At 41.5% G+C, this 22,757-nt stretch overlaps 2 protein-coding genes across 2 annotated transcripts; one reads left to right on the top strand and one right to left on the bottom strand.

Moving 5' to 3' along the window:
• The first annotated feature begins 645 nt into the window (after window positions 1-645).
• ppid (peptidylprolyl isomerase D) lies at window positions 646-7,797 on the top strand. The gene is made up of 10 exons (XM_070836320.1): window positions 646-781; window positions 1,362-1,502; window positions 2,054-2,160; window positions 2,300-2,488; window positions 3,013-3,135; window positions 3,589-3,695; window positions 4,302-4,446; window positions 5,063-5,149; window positions 5,535-5,577; window positions 7,120-7,797. The coding sequence occupies exons 1-10, from the start codon at window positions 697-699 to the stop codon at window positions 7,206-7,208; spliced, it is 1,116 nt and encodes a 371-aa protein (XP_070692421.1). The 5' UTR covers window positions 646-696; the 3' UTR covers window positions 7,209-7,797.
• Window positions 7,624-22,687, bottom strand: etfdh (electron transfer flavoprotein dehydrogenase). Its single transcript, XM_070836319.1, has 13 exons — window positions 22,480-22,687; window positions 21,562-21,720; window positions 20,450-20,679; window positions 20,077-20,158; window positions 19,321-19,439; window positions 18,024-18,101; window positions 17,401-17,547; window positions 16,618-16,758; window positions 15,057-15,200; window positions 13,004-13,172; window positions 12,075-12,257; window positions 11,372-11,593; window positions 7,624-8,394 (listed from the first exon to the last, which is right to left on the bottom strand). The coding sequence occupies exons 1-13, from the start codon at window positions 22,511-22,513 to the stop codon at window positions 8,231-8,233; spliced, it is 1,872 nt and encodes a 623-aa protein (XP_070692420.1). The 5' UTR covers window positions 22,514-22,687; the 3' UTR covers window positions 7,624-8,230.
• Between the last annotated feature and the right edge of the window lie 70 nt (window positions 22,688-22,757).

Below are 22,757 nucleotides of genomic sequence, written 5' to 3' on the forward strand. Positions count from 1 at the left end.
CCCGAGGAGCACTTGTCTAAATGTTTACCTTCCAGCTACACAAATGAAGCATTATAACATGTCACGCTGAGTGGCATAGGACAGAATCTTTTCAAACTAAGTCTCATGTGTAATAGACTATTCATAGAGTCCATGGCATGAAATGTTTTAGAATAGTATTAGAGTATTAAATCACATATGTAAGCCAAAAATAAACCTTTTCTGTCTGCATGTCTAATGTACAGTATCTAAATGGAGTTTTACTGATATACAAATAATATCAAATATCAAATTGATATACAATCGGCCTTTATGTTGATATAAAGCCTAATAATAATGATAAAAAACATAAAGTAAACTGTAATAAAGGATTTCAACAATTTTATATTTTTTTATTGCTCAGTCCTGCTGATACTAGCGAGAGCGGATGTGCAAAAATTATTATTATTTTTTAAATTAGTATGACTTATAATTTTGTATACTGAGCGAAGGATATTTAAGGGAGAAATTTGTCTGTTTAGATGAGAATAATCTTGACTAGATATTGATAACATTGATTATAATGAACACACTCGTTGTCAGCGCCGTAGTTTTATTTTGAAATGTGCTACCGGAAGTTATCGAGTTCATTCTTCTTCGCTGAACCTGCTCCAGTGCACCGGCCGGGTTTAGCTAGGTTAGCAGGAGCAAGTGCCGTCAACCGCCTTGTCCCCAAAAATGTCTCACCCAACACCATCTGACAGGCCTTCAAACCCCGAAAACCCCCGTGTCTTCTTCGACGTAGACATTGATGGAGAAAGAGGTCAGGAAATTTTGGTTTTAATGTCAGCGAACAGCTTTTAAAGGGCCAGTTTAACCGCCAGGCTCGTTAGCTTAGCACAGTCATGGCTCCGCCGGGTCACTTCTAGACAGGCTAAATTTAGTAGCTGCCTGAAAAAACGCACATTTTTACAAATAAGACAAAGAGGAAAACATCGATATAAACAGTTCGGGTGCGTTTTAATGTGAACTAGCTTTGAGCCGGGTGAATGTTTCTTGAGAGTGACTGAACCACGTGTGGGTGTGTTGTCTAGTATTACTTGTTAATGTGGCCATCTTCAGCCACATTAGCACTCAGGGACAGTTCACTGTAGCTCACAGTGGCTGCAGCTAACACATTAAAACATCAGCATTTAAACGGGATATTTCCCTCTTGGTCCGTTTGAGTATGTTTTAGCTGTGATGGGTTATTTATAATGCTTCCTGAATACCTCAATATCTGTCTCCACTTCATTTTAGTGAGCAGTTTGTACATTAATAATGATCTGTACAGTGTTGACAGTGCGTGACCATATCCACAGATGAAATATGTGCACTAACTGATTTTTCTCCCATGTCCACAGCTGGCCGCGTAGTCTTTGAGCTGTTTGCTGATATCACCCCCAAGACTGCTGAAAACTTCCGGGCCCTCTGCACTGGGGAGAAGGGCACAGGCAAATCGACCGGGAAACCACTGTACTTCAAAGGATGCCCGTTCCACAGGAGTAAATATGCTTCACATTTGCATATAATGTGACATTTTAGTTCAAAGTTTCACTTTGAAGTTGTTATGCACGCTCGCACATGTAGAAGGAGCCGAAAGGATGCCCAGTACTGTCAGACAGTTGGTTAATCTGTAGTTGCAAATATAACTGCATGCATTGCCAAATTTCGTGTGTGGGAGCCTGTTTGGCTCGGGGTTTCTCCATCAGTTAATTTCCCTCAAGTGGGGACCCCAAAGGACAGATAGAAAAGATTGTGCTGCACCTGAACACATCAGAGTTTTTCCTACAAATAAATTACATTACATTAATATACATTTGGGTTGTAGACATATTAAAAATACCACAACAAGTAATTGTCTCAACAATGGACAGTTAAATAGAAAGATTATCAGCTGCTCAATATTGTGAGATTAAAAGGCATTTTTCATGCTCTGAGATGACATAGTATGTAAAAATAGGATATGTGAGTCTTTAGGTTTTTAGCTTTTTAAATTCGGGAGACTGTCTGGTTAGTCTGCATAGTAACTGGGCTGTAAATCTGTTTTTGGCAGTCATCAAGAAGTTCATGATCCAAGGAGGTGACTTCTCCAACCATAATGGAACTGGGGGTGAGAGCATCTACGGGGAGAAGTTCGAGGATGAAAACTTCCATTACAAGGTAAACTACTCACCGTCAGAATCCCCATTATCTGGCTCCACTGCTAGAACGTCTCTCATTGCTCGCGTTCAGTTTGTAGTCACATTGTTTTGCTTGCTGTTGTTTGCCTGTTGTAGTAACAGTTTCCTTCTCTGCTCAGCATGACAAAGTGGGTCTGCTGAGCATGGCCAACGCTGGGCCAAACACCAATGGCTCACAATTCTTCATCACGACTGTCCCCACGCCACACTTGGATGGAAAGCATGTCATCTTCGGACAAGTGCTGAAAGGGATGGGAGTCGTGAAGATGCTGGAGTCCATTGACACTACAGATGACGTCCCTTTTAAGGTAAATGGTGAATGCGGTGTAACCTCCAGGTGTTTTGATGTCCTTTTCATTAGATACTTTCCTCCACTTAGAGACCAAAATGTCTTTTCACTATAAGTTTGAAACTTACAGTCAACTGGGTATCGGTTGAGTCATGATTGTGTTTTAGAGAGGAGTGAAACTGAACTTAATCTGTACATGTAAAGGAAGACGATACTCTCAGAAATGATATTTTCTTCGTGTCAGTGTGGTGGCACCTACCTAACACGTGGTACAAATATTGAAACAGTAATATGAAATTATATTATAACTGTAATTAAACGAAGTTTAGAATATCTGAACAGTTATTTTTACAGCTGGTCAAGTATGAATATGTTGGGATCTTTTTAAAAATAATAACAATTCAAGGATTCTCAGCATGCATGGTTTATGGTTAGTGTGTTACCTGACATGTCATATTCACGGAAAACGACTGAATGGGACCGGTGAGATTTTTAGGAGCTCTAAATGCCAAATATCTGTCTGAAATGCATCTGCTTCTGCAGCCGTGTGTCATAGCCGACTGTGGGGAGCACAAGGACGGGGACAGCTGGGGCGTTGCACCAAACGATGGATCCGGTGACGCCCACCCAGACTTCCCTGAGGACTCCGACGTCGACTTCAGAGATGTAAGTACCAGTGAGGTCTTTGATCATCAAAGTCATGGGTGAACTTTGGCGGACAGCGTCGGACTGCTCCAGGGACTCTGTTTAAAGACCATGCTGGCTTTTTAGGGAAATGTGCCTGTTTGTTGTCTTCTCCAAAGTCGAATGAGAAGATCAAGATCCAGGACGTGTCACACATAGCAAACACTGGAAGTAGGGGATGCTTAGAGTTTGCAGACTTTCAATTTATTCGATTTAGATAGTCTGGCTAAACTTTGTGTCAGAGTTTCTTTCTAGGTGTTTTATTAATGCTCCCAGACCCGAGTCGGTACTTTGAGCACAGTGTTATCATAACTATTACAAACAAAACTGCAAAAATAAGCTTCTAAAAAAAAAAATGTTGAATTGCCTTTTATGCTTCATGCTAGCAGTCCTGATTTCTGAATAAAATTCATTGTCACTTGTATTTGCTTTCAGGTCGACAAAGTCCTGTCTGTTGCCGAGGATCTGAAGAATATTGGAAACAGTCTTTTTAAGAATCAAGAATGGCAAGCTGCGATCAACAAATACGGCAAAGCCCTCAGGTAATGTACAGCCTCACTGGGTGTACGGTCCACTGTCCGCCACAATCACCTTCATTTAATGCAAGTCAGGATTTTAAAACACACTTTGAAAGGAACCATCCAAGTGACACAGATAATCTCTTATCTAAATAGTCTACTTACACACAAGGAATGATTAAACCCAGTATCTGAAATTAACACGTGGCTCATGCGCTGAAAGCCGCGTGATGAGATAGCTTTGTTCTCCTCTCAGAAGGAAGATACCTTATCATAGTCCATTGTAACATTTCTAGAGCAAGAAAAAAGCTCTGCAAGGTCACATGGAAGGAAGAACCTGGAGGAAAAGTACGCAGAACCCACTTTCAGACAGATTACAGTCAAGCGACAGGCAATGACAACCAACGGGTGTGATCTTCATTCTGCTTTTAAGAGACAGGACTCTGTAAACCGCTCTACTACTACTCTACTACTCCGAAATAGCAGCGGCGGCGGCGGCGGCAGCAGATGATCGATGGAGCTGTGGATCCACCACAGCCTCACCTGTGATGCAGCTCAGACCCGCGACATCGATCACCGCCCATCGAAATCCACCTCTGTCACTTAACAATGAGCCTCTTATCTCTGCAGGTACTTGGAGTTGAGCGGAGATCAGCTGGAGGAGGCGGCGGCGCAGCAGAAGCTGGAGCCCACAGCCCTCAGCTGCTTCCTCAACACAGCGGCATGTAAGCTGAAGATGCAGCTGTGGCAGGACGCTCTGGACAGCTGCAACGAGGTACATCTGGCACCGCTCTTGTCCTTGTAACGGTCCTGCATGGCACGGAGCCGCAAGGGTGTGCTGCCTATTTGCTGCCATCCAGGCTACCTGTGCTAGGGATTTTTACAATTTATAAACAATTAAAGAAAGAGAAATAATAGTTCAACATTTTGGGTTTGTGCTTCTATTCTCTATTGCTCAGAGTTGCACGAGAAGATCAATGGCACTCTCACGTCTGTACAGTAAATACGAAGCTGCCTCCAGCAGCAGGTTAGTTTAGCATAGCAAGAGTAGAAACATCCAGCATGGCTCTGGCCAAAGGTAACATAATCCACCTCCCAGCACCATTAATCCTCACGTTCCATCTTTTTGTTTGATCTGTGTAAAAGAACAAACTGTGAAAACGACATGTTGTTGTAGAGACTCATGTGATAAAAGCAAACTTCCCAAAATGGTGAACTATATCCAGCATCTATTAAGTGGACTTAATTCTATTTCTGGCAGGATAAAGTCCAGTTCCCAGAAATGATTAATGTGCGACTGCACTTCCATCCTCACCTAATGAGTGGTAGGGGAATTCAGTCAAGGAGGATAGGATTTAATTCCTGTCGTGTATTTCTGCGGTGTCTTTCAGGCTCTAGAGCTGGACCAAGCGAACACTAAGGCACTTTTCCGGAGGGCTCAGGCCTGGCAGGGATTAAAGGAATACGGCAAAGCCATGGTAACGTATACACAGACATCCCTCTCTTTAAAGTGGCTGTTAAAAGAAAATATCAAAGACTGATAGTCTTTTGTGTGAGGTACTGAACAACTCAACAGATAAAAATGTATGTATTCATTATTTTCTATCCCATCTGTCTGTTGGACTGTGTTTAGATTTAGATTTGATTTGGAACATGTTAAATATGTATTAAACCAAATAAAAATAACAAACATACAAGAGACTGTCAAACAGCATAAATCTAATGTCTGATGTCTGAAAAGGAACTGGCATGTAACACATTATGAACTGTAGTCGAGCATTTGTCTGTGCTTCTGTTGAGAGATGTTGAGTATTTGAAAGGCGACTTTGACTCACTAAATCACCTTCTGCACTCACGTTTCAGGCTGATCTGAAGAAGGCTCAGGAAAAAGCTCCAGAAGACAAAGGTGGGATTTTTCTTCCTCCTCCTCTGTTTGTCCGCGCCGATATATGCAGCAAATATGTTCCTCCCTCCACACACATCTGCGTATTTAGTTTATTCGAACATTTCATGAGTAACAATCAGTTGAGTTACTCATGAAAGATCAGACGCAGGACAATAATTTACCTGAAAACCAAGAGTGTGATGATAGTCCATAATATAGCATTTTTGTGAAATTAACAAATAATAAAAAGTCTTAAGGGTTGGTATTTAATGCTGTTGGAATACGAGGGGTCGTGAGCTCAACGGGTGCTTTAGTTTTACTCATTTTCAGTGCAGGGGAAAACATTCTGCCGTTCACTCTCACATCATTTTATTGACTCAAACTGTTCTGTACGAGCAGCATGTAACCGAAACATCACCACCCAGAACCTCTCAGGATCCACACTGATCAAGGCTTACCACATTAACTTCCAGCAAAAGCACGTAACCAGCTTAAGACAGTCAGCACTGGTGCACCACTAAAACTCCCTCAGCTACCACCTGAGTGAAAGTACAGTATTTTTCAAGTTTCTCTTCCCTTTTAAAGAACCGAAGCTATTTTAAGACCATGTAATGATGAGCAGCATCAGCAGCCTCTGCTGCCACTGATGGTAATTACAGGACACTGGCACATTTAACTCTGTAGAAATCAGAGCGACAACGGGCAACACAGGATTCTAACGAGAGCAGAAACATTGGAAGGGATAACAGACTCCGATGTCAGACCAGGTCAGAGAGCCAACGAAAACCGATCTGCACCCACGGCGGTTAGACCCGTAGCTGGCGGTGTGTGTGATGTAGTGCGGTTAAGCGCCCACTCAACCCAACTTTCATACAGCATGAACAAGTGTCTGGGGTGCAGACTGGGAATTAAGAGGTGCCTTTTTTTTTTTAGAAGTCAGCGTGCCATCAAAATGATCATTTTGAAATTAAAATTATTTTAAAGAAAAAATAGCTGCAATATGTTGCCTTCGGTATCACTCATGAGAAAGTGATTCACAGCCACATGCTGTCGAGTGCATCCAGGTTTTGGTGATGTGGTAATGTTCATATGTGACAGTTTGACGGCCGTTTGGTGCAACTGAGCGATCAGCCGGCACACCAGGTGTTCTATCATCACACCTCTGTTGGATGCTTGGGGGAAGTAACACAGCCGTTCCATACATTAAAGCTCGACTGTACTGGGTGTGATCGGGCTCTGCAAATCTGGAGCTCTCCTTCGCCTTTCGAATGTGACTGCACAGCTCTTGATTTTTTTTTTTTTTTTTTTTTTTTAAAGCTGCAGTCTATTAGCTGCTGGCTTGGAGATAAGAGCTATCAGTGCGCCTCATGCTCTCCCTGTGCCTTCAGGAGCAGGCTGTCTTCCAACTGAAATTGACAGTGTGTAGAAAGAAATACAAAAATGGGCCCGTGGGCGTCAGAGACAATCTGTGAAACCTCAGCAATCTTGGCGAAACAATATGCGGCACAAACTGTAGACACTGATTCACCTGTTGAACTGACTTGAAGTGTTTTCTTCCGACAGCCATCAGCAACGAGATGAAGAGAGTCCAGCTTAAGATCCAGGAGGAGAAGGAGAAGGAGAAGAAAATCTATGCCAAAATGTTTGCGTGAACATTTCACCCAATGATGCACTGAATTGTCCTTAATTATCAATATTTGAAGTCATCTCTACATGGGAAGCTGTACACACTCACATCAGGAGTCTGCTACCAGGTGGAAATGCACAGTACTTTCAGTTGTCAGGTCTTTTCATGTTTTCGAGCAGGGCACATTTCTCACTGTTTGTATTCTTACGAAGGATTAACCGTTGTGAGTCTTAACCTGTGTTAATTCTGACAGGCGTCTTCACTGTAATGAATAGTTTGAGCGTTCGTCTGATGCATGGCCGACTCCACTGTCCCGAGAAACTGGGTTAACACTTAACCACCGGTCTTTGTTCTGGGGTTTTGAAGTAGTTCAGCAAAGCAAACGTGTATTTTGTATCTTTTCATCGTAGGGATTTTGAGACATCGTTCTCAGCCACATACAGTAAATCCATTTGTTTTTATTTTTTTTACAGAGGTCAATAAAAGGGAAAAAGCTAACAGTCAAGTGTTTATTCATTAGTGTGATGCCGTCATCTAATGATATGTACAATACTGTGCAGATGCTGTCACTATGTACCTGCCGTAATGCTGAAATAAACCTTGATTTGAGGACAGCTTGCTTACTTGTCTTCAATTAGAGGATTTTGAAGGAAATATATTAACTATTACAGTAAGTAAAGTAGTTTTTAAAATGCACAAAGAGCCACTTTTAAAACATTATAAATGCCCAAAATGTGGATTTTATGGCAAAACTAAACTGCGACTTCTGCTTTTAACTTCAGTTTTACGTGGTCCGGTACTTTTCATGGGTTTGTGCCTCATTTTAAACTAAATGCCCCCCTGGGTACAACATGCAGTTGTACTTTAATATTCTAGCTTTTTGTAGATCTTTTCTTCAGTCAATAACAGCTATATAGTTGTTTTAGATCCATACGTAGGCACATTTGCTATTTGCTGGTAAGTACTGCAACCCTGAATGCATCATACTTTACATCTTTGATCATTTCAAGACAATAAGTAAAATAATAAAAAAAAAAACCAGGATGTTCACATTCCGTTGTAGGCTGGTCCACCGCCACCTTCAGGCACAACCCAGTTGATGTTTTGGCTCGGGTCCTTGATATCGCACGTCTTACAGTGGACACAGTTCTGAGCGTTTATCTGCAATCTCATCCCATCTCCGGTTTCCAAGGGAACATACTCGTACACACCTGGGAGGGTTGGTGGAGAGCAAATAAGTTAAGCTAGAAAATAGATGCATAGAAACTACTGTTCTGTTTTTCTATGACTGTGCATGCATGACGTTCCAGTGTTGATGGAACAAACAATCACCAATAACAGTAATGACAGAATTAATACCTCATGGATAAACATCTCTGGTGCTAATTTGCCTTGCTGTTGCAGGTTGTTAAAAATAATCACATCATTACATAGTGTCTCATCTAAATGAATACGTTTCTGAGAATACAATTGAGCCACTGATAGTTTTCCAGTTAATTCAAAGATAGTATGTTACATCACTGTATCTATACATCATTTTATTTTGCACTGTACTGCCTATTGCCGAGTTGCTTTTACTCTGCATCTCATCTACATCATGTAACAGGACCAGAAACCATGTTTTCTGGAAGATCTCACTCATTTTATTTTGTAATACTTTTCAGCCATTTTGTTTCTAATGTTCTCTGTGTAGTCTACCTGACTTTTATACCTTTTGCTAATGCTAATCATTATTATTCTTATTTCATGTACAGCCCTCTGAGACATACCTTGTGGTATCGAGCTATAGACTTTGACTTTAAACTCTTCTCAGCAGTGTGACCCCCCCCCCCCCCCCCCCCCCCCCGTTTAACCGACTGCCTCAGGGCATCTTGCTTTAAATCTGAAATGCAGACTGGACTGTTAATGCCCACTGCAGCACCAAAAGGTTTACATGAAAAACAGCTACAAGTTGATCATGGCTGTGCTTTGGAAAATCCCTCAGTTTCAATCAATCATGGATTGATGGAAAAATGCAGTTTCACTTTGATTGACATGCTTATATTGGTCACGGTTGGTCATTCACAGACTGATTGTTCACAGACGAACAACGTTGCCTAGTGGATCACATTTGGTCTGAAAACACTGACTTTGGCAATAACCTGATAATTAGATTTGCAGGGACACACTACCTCCCTGAACTGTGCGTGCGTCACAGAACCTGTTGGTTTTTATTTTAGTGGCCATGTTAACAGTTTAGAGCTCATGTATGCCTACAGACAGTGTGGCACCAGGCCTCAGACGCCCATTAGAGCTGGCGGAGCACTAGCAGAACAGCTTCTACTCTGGGACAGTGTTCACCTACAAAGTGAGTAAGAAGTAAAAGTCTTAATATACACCACAGTGTCATCGCACAGGTTTTTAAGTGAGATGCCACAGCGACATAATTTATAGGACTATAATTAATTGTTTAGAGTGACCTGTGTTTTATATATTCTCCAGGCTGTCTGCTGCGTTCTGCTAGGTAAACCATGGCAGCCAACAATGCTGAGCCCATATTTTTAATTTTAAAAATGATTAACCTTGCTGACCCAAAGCTTCAGTGTGTTTCTGCAGTAATTGTTGTCCTGCCTCATCCAATCAACCTCGGCTCAGCTCTGTGCGACACAAAGAGCACCGGCGTCTCGCTGCATTTGGCTTCTCGGTGGCTTCCACATTAGCGTAGCCCCTGACCACAGGTCGGTTCAAAGTTTTCAAAGAATCCAAAGGCAGACGGTTCCTGGAGCGAACTATAGAGTTTAGCTTTTCTGTCGCAACTGCAGCACTTTAAAGTCCGTCTGGCTTCATAAACACACAATTTCATAGCTTCACAGTGCTGATAAAATGCCACTCTAGTTGCTGTGGACTTTTATTTGTTTGTTTTAAACAAAGGTGTGGCAGCAACTGATTTCTATTGTACGCTATTTCTTTTTATGTGCACCTCCAGTTCAGTCATTTCAGAATACAGGTAATGCTTTGCAATGTTTGCTGCTCCTTACCAATTCAATCTGTCGCAAAAGGAACATAAATACCTCCACCAATATTTACACTGTGAGGCAAATGATGCTGTCATTCACAAAAGAATCCACATGGCGCTGCGGCGTTTTTTCATCAAAATCCAGCATGTTCCCACCAGGGTGTTTGCTGCTTATTTAAAAATGGAGCAAGTGTTTACCCCTTGATAGATTTTCAAACATAACTTCTGGCTGTGTGGCAAAGTTAACCACAGTTTGGTTGTTAAGCGCCCCGAGCGCTGGTTTCAAATCAAACTTCTAAGAGCAACAAAATGACCCCAGAGCTAAAAACTGTTTGGAGTGGTGGCTCATTGTCAAGGATTTCTTCATATGTTCTTAACTGTAGTGCTGAAATAACTTAACACAACAGCTGCTGACAACATTTTTGCTTATGGATTAATGATTTACGTTTCTTATCAGGAAAAACTAACAAGCTGAAATGTAAGGATTTGCTGCTCTTCTCAGTTTTCTATCCCATTAAATTGAATGTCGTTTGACTTTAGACTGAAAAAAATAAGCAACATGAAGTTCTGGGAAATTGTGACATGTGTTTTGTTCAGTGGACCAAACGTTGGCTACGGCCCGACCTAACTGGCATGAACACCACAATGTGAACTAGCACCGACAACACAACGTGTTTTAAATTACAGGGATTAGATTTGTTTTACAGACGCAACCACCGATATGTTTCATTATGAGTTCACCTGCTGATCAATTTATAGATTTACCGTTTGTATTTATAATAATAATAATAAAAAAGCCTTTTGCTTCTTGTAGTACAAGTTGACATAATTAAATTGCTCATTTATGTCTGACAAACTGTCCGAACACATGCGATAATCAGTCACATTTGAGATGTTGGAACCAGAGAACGATTAGCATTTTTTCATGAAAAAAGGCTCCAGGGATTCATCATTTATAAAAGCAAAAGTGAGTATTGCAGGGTGTGAAGTTTAACTGTCTGCCTCTTGAATGTACAACTTGAGAGTGCACGGCATCAATGTGTACAAGTCCTTAGATACCAGCGTCAGTTTAAATGCACCAAAGCAGAGAATTTCCTTTCCACTACTGTCTGCTATGTGGAAAAGATCCACTGTTATCTGCACAGCTGATGGATTGTGTGGGTGATGCTCTTCGGGGGCTGCGATGCCGTTACCTGCGGGGCAGAAGCGCTGCTCGGGCCCGTCGTATATGGCCAGGTTCCTGTTGACCGGGATGCTGTCGTTCTTAAGGGTCAGATGGGGGGGCTGGTCCCCCTCGTGGTTGGTGCCGCTCAGGGCCACAGAGGAGAGCAGGTCAAAGCTTATCTTGCCGTCGGGCTTGGGATATTCAATTGGTGTACAATCTTTAGCCGGTTTCAGCTGGTTTGCATCAAGGCCTGAAACAGATTGGGCAGGGCCGGTTACGAAATGTTGATTTTCTCTGCCGAGATAACGTGACCCGATACCTGACCTGCAGAGAAAACACTGGTATTGTCCAGTGCCGCTGATCTGCAGCAGCACAGCTACCCACACTGAAAAGCTCCTCTACTGTACGTTAACATTCTTCACACATTCAGCTGAGGTCACACCGATTTCTACTGATGCTATAGTCTTTTCATAAATGGCTAACAAGCACAAGGCTGTTTTTTCTTAGAATCAATGGTGAAAATAGGGGAAGCTTTGCAATTAAGCTGTACAAAATAGATAATCGCATATTTCAAGATAAAAAAAAAGTTCTGTTCTTTTCATTTTCACTGCTGCTCATTTCTCTACAGTAAACTCTGTACTGTCGCTATGGAGGACCAGCTGAATGCATTAAAATCAAATGAAACTAGTTAACACCAAGATGTACAATGATTCTGATCCCACAATATTCACCACAGTGTTTGAGAGTCCACGGCTCTTTTCCTCTGAAGATCCAGTAGAAAACCCCAGTGTACAACATGCCACCGTACAGGCCAAAGTAATTGTGGAAGGACGGCCTGATGTTTCTCACTGCAGCCAGCTCTTTCCACACCCACGAGTTCTTCAAGCTCTCAGCGTACTCGGGTATATGGAGCCCTAGGAGGATTTAAAAAAAAATAAAAAATGAAATGAAGGATTGTTATTTCATTTCTGCTCTGCTGCTGTAACGTTAACTTTCCTACACATTTGTAGCACAACGTCTTCATTGAATCTGACCTTGCTCAATATAGATTTATATAAAAATGACTATATTTCAACAAAGTTCCAGCAATAAGGAGGGGTAACCTTGTCCATTCGGAGAAATAAGCCTTATAAAAACACTTCACAGTTAGGCCAGTTCATTTTCACCGTTTTTGGTTTGGTTGAGCAGCACAAATTAAACTGCATTCAGTTCAATCATGCTGGGAATAGTGGCCGAGGTTTCAAAGGAAGATCACTTCAAACTCTGTCACACACAACCAGAACAGCACAGTGCCACTAGGAGTAATTAAAAAATTGATATTCACTGACAATGTAGTTTTTTGATTGATATACGTGCGAGAATGTGTCCCCTTTGGGCCTCTATTATGTTTTCTCAGGCTGCTTTGAAAACTCATAGTTTATTGCCTGACCTTTTCCAGCAGACAAATGTTGCTACCTGACATTCAATCTGATACGGCCCAGCCTGGTTCCAATGCTTGTAATTATGTAGCTTCATGAATCAGAGTTAAAACCATGTTTCCTTGCCTTCCAGCATTATTTTAGCTACAGCCTTTATAGCACGGTATCTGAAGTAAACTGAGTAACCCCTATACAAACCAGCAACTGGTGCTACTGTCATGATTATTCATTCATTTCTGTACCTGCCGTCTCTGAATCCAGGCTCTCTGCTGTGACTTTGGGGAAAATGGCCTCAGCAGCCAACATGCCACTTTTCATAGCTGTGTGGGTTCCTTTGATCTTTGGGACGTTCATGAAACCGGGGCTGCAGCCGATGAGCATCCCTCCAGGGAAAGTCAGCTTTGGGATAGACTGGAGGGAAAGAGGAGACAGTACATGCCCATTCTTCATTTTTTTTTTTCTTTTTCTTTAACGTCTGACTGGATTTCATGACTTTGGTTGCTATGATGCATCCTAGAAAAATATGCCATCATAATGCCATGTCATATGGACATTATGATGGCATAATTGTACTGGATATTTTCAGCCACGGCTTTCGATGAAAAACACGTTTTTAAATCAGCCAATATGCCGCGTTTCCCCCCGCACTACTCGGCTCTACTCGGTTCGACTCGGCACGGTTTGGTTGTGTTTCCATTACAGAAGCGTACCACTTAAAAGTGGGCGGGGTCGTCATAGCAAGGCGGGCCGAAACTCCGGTAGCGTAATTTGTATACGGCACAAACAATCACAACTAAGGACATGGAGTGTTTGGTTTGTGTGTATCCGTTTACCTCGTTCACAGAAATAATAAAAACGCTCGGTCTCTGTTTCCGGGGTTTTAAAAACGGCAGGTTTGATTCTTGTGAACGAGTCGATCTCATGACTCATCAAGTGACGCCGCTCCCTGGCCAATCAGTGGCCTGCAGTCTGGTGACGTCGCATTGTCGGCTCAACTCAGCTCGCTTGGTGGAAACGCGGCTATAGTCTTTTTTTTTGTTGGATGAAGTAAAAATTTTTCTGCTGCTTATCCATGTCCAGATCGCAGCAGGCAGGCACCAGGTTGAGCAAGGTCGCCCAGAAATCCTTCACTCAAGCCGTGTCCTCCAGCTCATCCTGGAGGTGTTCCCAGACCAGGTTGGATATACAATTCCTCAAACTTTTTTGGGTCTGCTACAGAGTCTCTTCCCTGTTGGACATGTCTGGAAAACCTCCAAAGGGGTGATCAAGCAGATGTCCTTACTACACAGCCTCTGCTCATTGACACTGAAGTATCAGTGGAGGCTTACTTGTACATACATTTGTTACTATTAAAACAAAACTACTTAAAACAGAGGGGACTTGCTAAAACGACATCTTCAACATCTATTGTGCTTTTACTTTATGATGAAACATTTCAAAAGTCGCCATTTTTCCATACATGATTCCATTATATAATCTTAATAATGACACTATTTGAATGATGGTACTTCATTAGTGTGAAGTAAATCTATTATGAAACTGTCCATATTGCTTGGCTGTGGATGTTGTCATTAGTGGAGAAAATATTTTAATTTAACCATATTCTAATCTATGATCTCTGCCCATTAAGAGTGATATCGCGCATCTGACAGATTAAAAGATGGTATCCATCCTTGCTTTTATCATTTTTTGTTAGAATACTACACATAAATTAATAATGAAATGAGGCTGACTGGGGTAGTTGATAAACCAACACAGATAAGAGAAATCAAATTAACCACTTAAAAGGCTTACAGATGCATTTTATGTATAAAATAAAGACCAAACACACAGTGATGTATCAGTAGTAGTGAAAACATTTCAATAAACTGATTCACTTATTAGCTTGATTCTGTGTAACAGCACTGGTTTGTTTTCTGAATAAATTAGATCCTAAATTTAGAATTGTGCTGATGGCTTTTTATCAAATATAAGAGCTGGAATAAATTCAAACAATCCCTGTAGGCTTGTTTAATGGAGTCGTGCTCAACAGGCTTCCCTGTATTACATAAATATAAACTGTAAGTACATCTTGTAATTTCCCCGGTGACCGAGCTGCACTCACATTCAATGTTTTGACATTTAGATGAGGTCAGTTTTAGAGAACGACTTGTTAAATATGTTGCAGCAAATGCCAGGCTCGTTTCGCTGCTGATGGTTTTATCTTGTATTACAGCAACAGGTATATTTGATAAACAAGTTGATGCCACAATACTCTTAAAAACATAATAAAGAATAGGTACTGTGGACATGTACCTGCAGTCCTCCCTCGTTCAGTGCTCTGGCTCCATATGCAATCCTGGTTCCTCCCTCCAGTGTAGGAGCTACGAAGGGATGATGTTTCCAGCGCTGGAACTCCCTGAAGGGGCTCAGGTAAGGGTTAGTGTAGTCGAGACCAACCTGGAGTGGAAAAAAAAAAAAAAGAAAACTGCTGGTTTAATCGGAGTAATGTCAAAAAACAAGTATAACAAGCTTAGTTGATGAATGCAAAGTGGAAAGAGGTGAGGTGTTTGAAGCAACTGTGGCTTAAAAAACTACTCAAAAATTAATTTTCCTGCAGACATTTGGTAGGGTTGTGATGGTATGGATTTCCCTGCTGTTTGGTGGTTTACCTCTTAACACCATCCCCCGTCTGGAAGAAATTTGGAACCACCTGGATGAGAAAAGCCCTGGGCAGGGAGGTGCAAGCTGCCAGGGATTCATAATACTGGCTCTTATCATCATTATCATTCTGTATGGATCTCTCCAACATACACAGGCACAGACACACCCTCACGTTTTGACGCTTCAAGTCCATTTTGGTCACACAGAGCACATAAATATCTTGCTGTATGAGTGTTTTCAACTTATCAATAGTATCTACATTGATTGATCAAAGCTCCCGGTCTGTCTGTGAGCTTGTTTCACTAACTGTCTATGCAGATTCCACTCAATGGGTGGGCGGGTAAATAAAATCAATGACTTAACAGGCTACATACAAACACTGTTGATTTCTTCCAATGGAGCTGACATGGAAACTATTTTGGTTCAGTAAATTTATGCAGACGAAAGATGGAGACGGTGTGGAGTGGATAACAGAACCCTCACAGGTCACTAACATCTCGCTTCCTATGTGGATTCCCAATAATGACGCAAAAATGGATTTGGCCTGAATACAACATGGAATGTTTAAAGAAAACTTTGCTAATATCATGTGTCAGGTAAAATGGTGTTAGTGGCAGGAACTGGGAGGCCGGTCAGGATAGACTATAACATAGCAGCAAACTGCTAAATGTCCTTCAGTGCCTAAATTACAGAACTGACTTAAATAAATGATCAGTGGAAAAAGGATTTCAACAATGTTTCTTGTGAGAGAATCTGCTTACGAGGATCTACAAAAATATAGCGGGAGCAACCGTCCCAGTAAACATGAGCAGAGTGCACACAGGTAGAAGTAAGATACTTTTAAGCTGTTATCACCATCAGAGGTGCTTCTGAGTTTATGTAAATGAGGTGTCCTCTTTTAAGTTTGATTACAAAATGTCTAAAAATCATGCTTTTACTTTGTTACTAGGGGGTACTGGGAGTAGACTGTATGTTTGTAGATATTTCCTAATATTTACTATCAATGATACAATATAAATACAATCATTTAAAGTGTATTTCCACTTTAGATTCCATCAATTCAGGATTTTGTTTGTTTTTTCCCTCTGCGTGATAGATAATGTAGAACTGCCCAAGGCTTGACTATTTATCCAGAAACTCAATAATTATCCTGCGGTTACTTGCCGTCTGCGTGACGTCCAGCTGTCACACAAATGTATACAAAGCCACTCACCACAAAGCCCAAGGCAACTAGCGGCTCTCCTTCATTCAGGTGATACAGGAAGGATCCTCCATATGTGTTCCTGTTCAGGGGCCAGCCCACAGAATGCTCCACTCGTCCTGGCCTCCACTTCTTCTCATCAATTGTCCACACCTAAACAAAAAGAAAATGAGCAGAGGTGTCCTTAAAATGTATCCATGAATATTCATTTTCATTTGACACCGACTGTTGAGCTTTGCTATGAAATGGTGATTTTGGATGGTAATTTTCTAAATGTTCAAACATCCATTTGGTAAATAGATAATGTTATCAGGTGGTTCAATGATCTGTGCACTATACAGTTGCAGGCACGAATCTCTAATCAGCGCGGGCCAGGAAATAGCCAGGGGCGATATATCAGAAGCAAAACAAGTTACATGATATGTATTGTGGGATTAGTACAGGGTTACTATGATAACCACAGACACCGTGCTACAGTAGATGCTGCTGGTTGCTTTCGACCCTTCAGTCATTTCATCTTAATCTCAAATATAAACGTGATTGCTGAGAGCAAAAGTTGCATTTATGTTTCCTGCTGTGAGAGAAATTAAATAATGAATTAACACCAGAACGTGTACACAGCGTTAAATCCCCGCTGAATTACAGCAACCACTTTTATCTGTCCCTCAGGATGGACTGTACTCATTAAGAATGATCAGTCAAACCAGATTAAAGGAAAAACTAATTTAGGCCACAAACAGAGGGAGAGATACTTTCTCCAGCTTTAGCTTGACGTAGACAGTACGTGCTATTTACCTCCTTCAGGCCAATGGCGTAGGTCTGAGGCTCACAGTTCTCACGCAGGTTCAACTGCTTGTAGAGCTGCTTGGCCAGGTGACCATGACAGCCTTCTCCGAACAACGTGACTTTAGCGTGGAGCTCCATTCCTCTCTCAAAAACATCCTGAAGCAAGGGAGGAACAGGATGCAGAGAATGCATTTCATGAATGAGAAGCATGAGAATACATGAATACAAACAATAGTTAGGTTGGTAAGGTAAAAGGGTGAGCTGAAAACAAGAAAACAATACCCAAAAGACCAAAGAAATATAAAATGGTAATGATCCATAACCATAATAATGCCTACATAATATTGTACGGTGTTTTTCTGTGTCATAAAAGGTACCCTCAAAAAATATATCATTATTATTATACTGATAAAGGAGGTCAGTTAATGGAAATGTAAATGCTTGCTCCAGTTATTTTGTTTCTCTTTTATATCCTTTCAAAGGGCATGATGAATCCAAGGCAAGCTACTCATGTTTAATTATATATTGTAAAGAATAGCCTGTATTTTAATTAAACCATGAAGTGGGGCCTAGAGCTCAGACGGACTACAGCTGGACAGGGTTATTTAATGAATTTTGTTACAGCACAATACCTTCGGTGAGCCATCCTTGGCGATGCCGACATCGTTGGTAGCAATTCCTTTTACACTTCCATCTTCATGGAACAAAACCTTGATTAAAGTCATACAGACAAAGGTCAACAATTGGAGCTGATGGGGGACAGTAAACACATGCAATTAAAATGACAGCAAACAAGAAAAACAATGTGGGCATGTTTACCATTTGTTTGGGCAAGTGTTGACTATATTGCTTTACAGACAGTAAGTAAGCAAGTAAGACAGATAAAAATACAGTTTTTAAAGCGACCTCCCATCATCCCCCCATGGATCTTCAAACCAGACCAGTGGTGGTTCATGCATTCATTTCAAGCGGATTAGACGACTGAAACGCTTTATTTGCAGGATTATCCAAGCAATCAGTATGACGCCTCCAGCTCATTCAGAATGCAGCAGCTGGAGTCCTTACTTGAACATGAAAATACATAGAACATATTACTTCGGAAATGAAATCACCTCGTTGGCTCCCGGTACAGAAACGTCTTCAAAATCCTGCTAATAGTCTTTAAAGCACTTTGGCTCCTAAGTTTGGCTCCTAAGTACATTTCTGACTTGTTTGCAGATTATAACCCAATCAGGCACCTCAGGTCATCAGGGAGAGGTCTTCTAGCTGTACGCAGATTTAGATTCAGGCCCGGTGAGGGTGCCTCCATTTACTGTGGTCCTGTCTGGAACAAGCTGCATAACGACCCAAGGTCCATCACAACCGTATCCGCAGTTAAAAACAAACTCAAAACTTTCCTCCTCTCACAGGCTTATGGGTGATTATTGTATGTGTGTATATGTGTGTGTGTGTGTGTGTGTGTGGTCGTATGTTTGCACTTTTGAATGTGTTGATATTAATCAATGTTGGATGAATGCAGCTTCATTGATTTTGTTTCTGCATTCTATTCATGAATGCTGCTCATATTTATGCTCATGTTTATACCAATATTTTCTAATATTTGCATTTTAATGATAAGCACTTTGAGTTGACATGTAACGAAATGTGCTTTTATAAATAAAATTGCCATTGTAGTCGGTCTGATCTTTGTTTTGACACCTAAATCGGTAAGATTTTAAGAAACAACAGTAAACACCCTAAAAATGTATCACACCAGGTTTTACAAAAATTAAACCAGTGGTGTCAGTGATGTTTCATAGTCTAACGATGTACACATCCCACATTCAACACCCCCAATTATATTACATTTTGAGAAAGGTAGAGGGAAAAAATGAAATATTATGTTCAAGATATTTCTTGTACATAGAAGAAATTCAAGGGAGGTCTCACCTCAGCTGCAGCATAACCAGGGTACAGCTCCACTCCAAGCTCCTCGGCCTGCTCCCCCAACCAGCGCACAAAGTTCCCCAATCTCACAATGTAGTTACCATGATTCCCCATGGGCAGACCTACAGACAGCGACAAAAATAATGCACACGGAAAATCAGCACTGCTTTTTAACCTTTTTGTGAAAGATACTTAGTTCCCAAAATAATGAACATCTGGGGATACATGAATACATTTATTTGACATTACTTGGCCAAAGGCAGGATATACAATTTACTTTAGACACAGTTTTTATCATATTCATTGGAATTATACAGTTGAGACATATTCACATAACTGAATTTAAAAGTTAGACATAAAGAAAATTAGCATTTGTTTCTATTTATTACAATTTATAATTTACCTGGTAGTGTACTACCTTTTAGTGGTGTGGCACCTCCTATGACTATATACAGACTGTGTGTTAATAAGCTCAGCTCTACAATGCTCGCACAACTTGCACTAAAATGCAGATGCATTCTTTTAGTTTTGGAATCCCCTACCGCTTTACCTGTTTGGAGCCTATTTTGCTCTTGTGACAGTTAACATAGTGACAGTTACAAATTTAATTGTGATCTCAGTTTGAAAACCATGGAAACCTCAATCAAAGACCCTCTGTGGAGCAGACGCTGTTAAGGCCTTGTCAGACGTTTTGCCTTGAAAACGCATTACACCATTGTTTTATTAAAATAATAATATTCAATTTTCAATAGTTTTTACCTGGCAAAATTGGGACAGGGATTCTGTGTTTCCTGGTTAAAATGCTGAACACATCTTCAGTCACTGGAGTGTTCAGGGGTGCCTGAGGAACGACCACATTTTATGTTGAGAGTTGGACTTAATTGGGATTTGTAAGTATAAATAAGTCATTTTACAATTAAATAAGACGCAAGTGTATTGATATTCAGATCTACAAATCTACAATAGTAACACGAACACAAGCACATTCACGCATGTACCCAGTTAATAGCTGACAGTCGCATAACATATAACAGATACATAGCATACAGCAACATCACAGAGCACCTGATAGAACCATCTGTTATGGTGTTAATCATCTTTTTAAAGACAGCAAAAGTAAAAAGACACCCACCCCTCGTTCCTTCCAATCAGGAAAGAGTTCGTTCAGGGCAGTGGGCTCCAGACAGGCTCCTGACAGGGTGTGTGCCCCAATCTGAGAGGCCTTCTCCACAAGGCACACTCGCAGCTCCTTCTCATGTTCGTTGGCGAGCTGCTTCAGACGAATGGCAGCTGAAAGACCGGCCGGGCCCCCACCTACTATCACCACATCTGCCTCATCTGCAAACCTCTCCATTTCGACCCCTGAGAAAGGACCACAAGAAAAAAGCATGAAGGAGTGAGAGAGGCACTGTGTTCTGGTTCCACCCATCCATTATCTGTACCGCTTACCCGGCAGGGTCACGGGGGAGCTGGGACCCATCCCAGAGGTACACCGTGGACTGGTCGCCAGTCAATCACAGGGCAAACACACAAAGAGACACAACCACACACGCTCACACCTACGGGCAATTTAGAGTCACCAATCAACCTAACCTGCATGTCTTTGGACTGTGGGAGGAAGCCAGAGTACCCGGAGAAAACCCACGCAAGCACGGGGAGAACATGCAAACTCTACTAAATAGCATGGGGAAAAGCATGAACTCTACACATGGAATAAACCTTTCAAGACATTAATACTTTAGCTCATAGGTTGAGGAGCTTGGGTCAGTCATGTCTAACCTTCCTGTCACGGCAAATTCAAACCGACTTTTTCTTTCTATGGCTATTACACTAAATACTATGGGTATATTCAACCTGTATTACACCTTACAGGTTGAATTTTCTTCAGCTGTCAAACATTTCTTCGCGGCTTTAGTGATGTTACTGCAGGTAAATGTGTTAAAAAGGTACACCGTGAGCTTTATAGTGTGAAGAAAAAAGAACAAATATACCGTTCATGCTCATCAAAAACCTGAATGATGCGTGGTTATTGAATTGTATGTAAACTACAAGATAAGATAAGTCACCTTGTCTTCAACATAAACATCATATCACAAATATAGACAAAACCAGCATCAGACTCCTGACAGGCACACTTGAGTAAGGTCAGTCCTTCAAAGAGTGCCAGTGGATGTCAAATTTAGTTCACCAAAAGGTCCAGAAACTGTCTTGATTGAGGGTTTTTTTGACAACATATAATCTTACCTTCCCATCTTGGATCTTTGTCTCGAGAATGGATGGTGTAGTGTGTTGTGATGATGGGTGTTGTCACAGAAGAGCATGCCCGTCTGCTCAGTGCTGTGTACAGCTGAGGGGCAGCATGATCCGTCTGTGCTGTCCTCAGTGCCCTGATACACCTGTGGGCTGCAGCAGAGAGAAGAGCACCCAGTTAAGACCAGCTGAACCTGGTTAACATGTGGCGATTTGCAATTTTTTCTAGACTGGTTTGGTTGAGTCTGATCTGGTTCCCATGTGAGAAAGTACAAATGAAATGCACAGAAATAATGACACAGAAATCCTCACGAGCTTAAGCAAGTGGCACAATACAGCAAGGGGGGGTTTATGAAAGCTTAACACTACAGTGAAAAAGCTATTTGGCAGCTAATGAACATGCCAAGCAGCTGTCACACCAAGTTGCAGTAGTAGTAGCACCATGCTAGCTAGCAGTTATGTGTGTAGCCACAGCTAGGCTATATTCAAAGTCCAAGGCTACGAATAAACATCCTCCTTAGACAGCAAAACACGTTTCATACCGTGCAAATCAACGACATAACTAACAACACCAGTTTTCTTCTTGAAAAGACGTAAATCGGCGATGTGACCCAAGACAAGGACACTTTTCAAGTGACCCATATATGAGTTCAACTTTAACCTACATTTTAGCTTTATGCTAACATAAATGAGCAAGCTGGACAGTTTTGGCTCATGCTAACGTCTGCAGTTGTAGGAAGCCCAAAACAACAAAGACAAACACAAAGGAAATGTTTATATGTGACGTTAGGAAGCAGACAAATCGTGTGACAACATCTGAAACACTGCTGATAAACTGCTGCTAATGTCTGTGCCCAAGTCTGGCGCAACTAGCTCGAAATATGTTAGCTAACTAGCCGTTAGCTGACGTACCTTTACTTGAATATCTGCTAGCTGGAAACATCATGTGTCAGCTAGTGAGGCTCACTAGCAAACAGCGACTTGTCTTGTTAATATTCAGCCGAGGTGAGATTGTGGCGTCCTGACTTGACAGCCAGTGCAAAGCTTGTGTAACTCTGCCTCTAGACAAACAAATGCAGCGCCGAAGGAGGAACCTTACAAAATGCGTCTCATAACACAGACATCAGCGAGCGTCAAAAGCTGCGCTGCTGCTGCTGCTGCTGCTGCGGTAAGAGTGGTAACTGCGCAAA

This window comes from Pempheris klunzingeri, chromosome 9 (assembly GCF_042242105.1).
Source record: "Pempheris klunzingeri isolate RE-2024b chromosome 9, fPemKlu1.hap1, whole genome shotgun sequence".
NCBI classification, from domain to species: domain Eukaryota; kingdom Metazoa; phylum Chordata; class Actinopteri; order Acropomatiformes; family Pempheridae; genus Pempheris; species Pempheris klunzingeri.